Below are 250 nucleotides of genomic sequence, written 5' to 3'. Positions count from 1 at the left end.
CTCCTTCCTTCTTTCTTTTCTTTCAGCACTTGCATGCATGCAGTAGCCATCGTATGCGGAAGAAATGAACACAAGCAGAGTGAGAGGGAGTCCGCCCCGGCAGCGGTGACTTCGAGAGAGACTGTCTCCTCCGAACCTTGTCCCTCCGAAACACACACAGGACAGAGAGAGGTAGAAAGATTTCTTTCAGTCGTTAAGAAGAAAAGTGAACATCGGTTTGGAAAGAAAGTCCACAAGAAGAAGAAGAAAA

The 250-nt window shown here is 47.2% G+C and overlaps 1 protein-coding gene across 1 annotated transcript in view; it reads left to right on the top strand.

Moving 5' to 3' along the window:
• Positions 1 to 26: 26 nt before the first annotated feature.
• Positions 27 to 250, top strand: part of CSUI_004162 (camk camkl protein kinase) — a gene marked incomplete at its 3' end in the record, with an annotated part of 8,755 nt that continues 8,531 nt past the window's right edge. Inside the window, exon 1 of the mRNA XM_068064356.1 lies at positions 27 to 105. Within this exon, the coding sequence (XP_067923668.1) occupies positions 34 to 105 (72 nt within the window). The remainder of the gene's footprint in view (positions 106 to 250) is intronic.

This window comes from Cystoisospora suis (genome assembly GCF_002600585.1).
Source record: "Cystoisospora suis strain Wien I chromosome Unknown contig_1910, whole genome shotgun sequence".
NCBI lineage: Eukaryota > Apicomplexa > Conoidasida > Eucoccidiorida > Sarcocystidae > Cystoisospora > Cystoisospora suis.
This window is presented reverse-complemented; position numbering and strand designations above follow the sequence as displayed.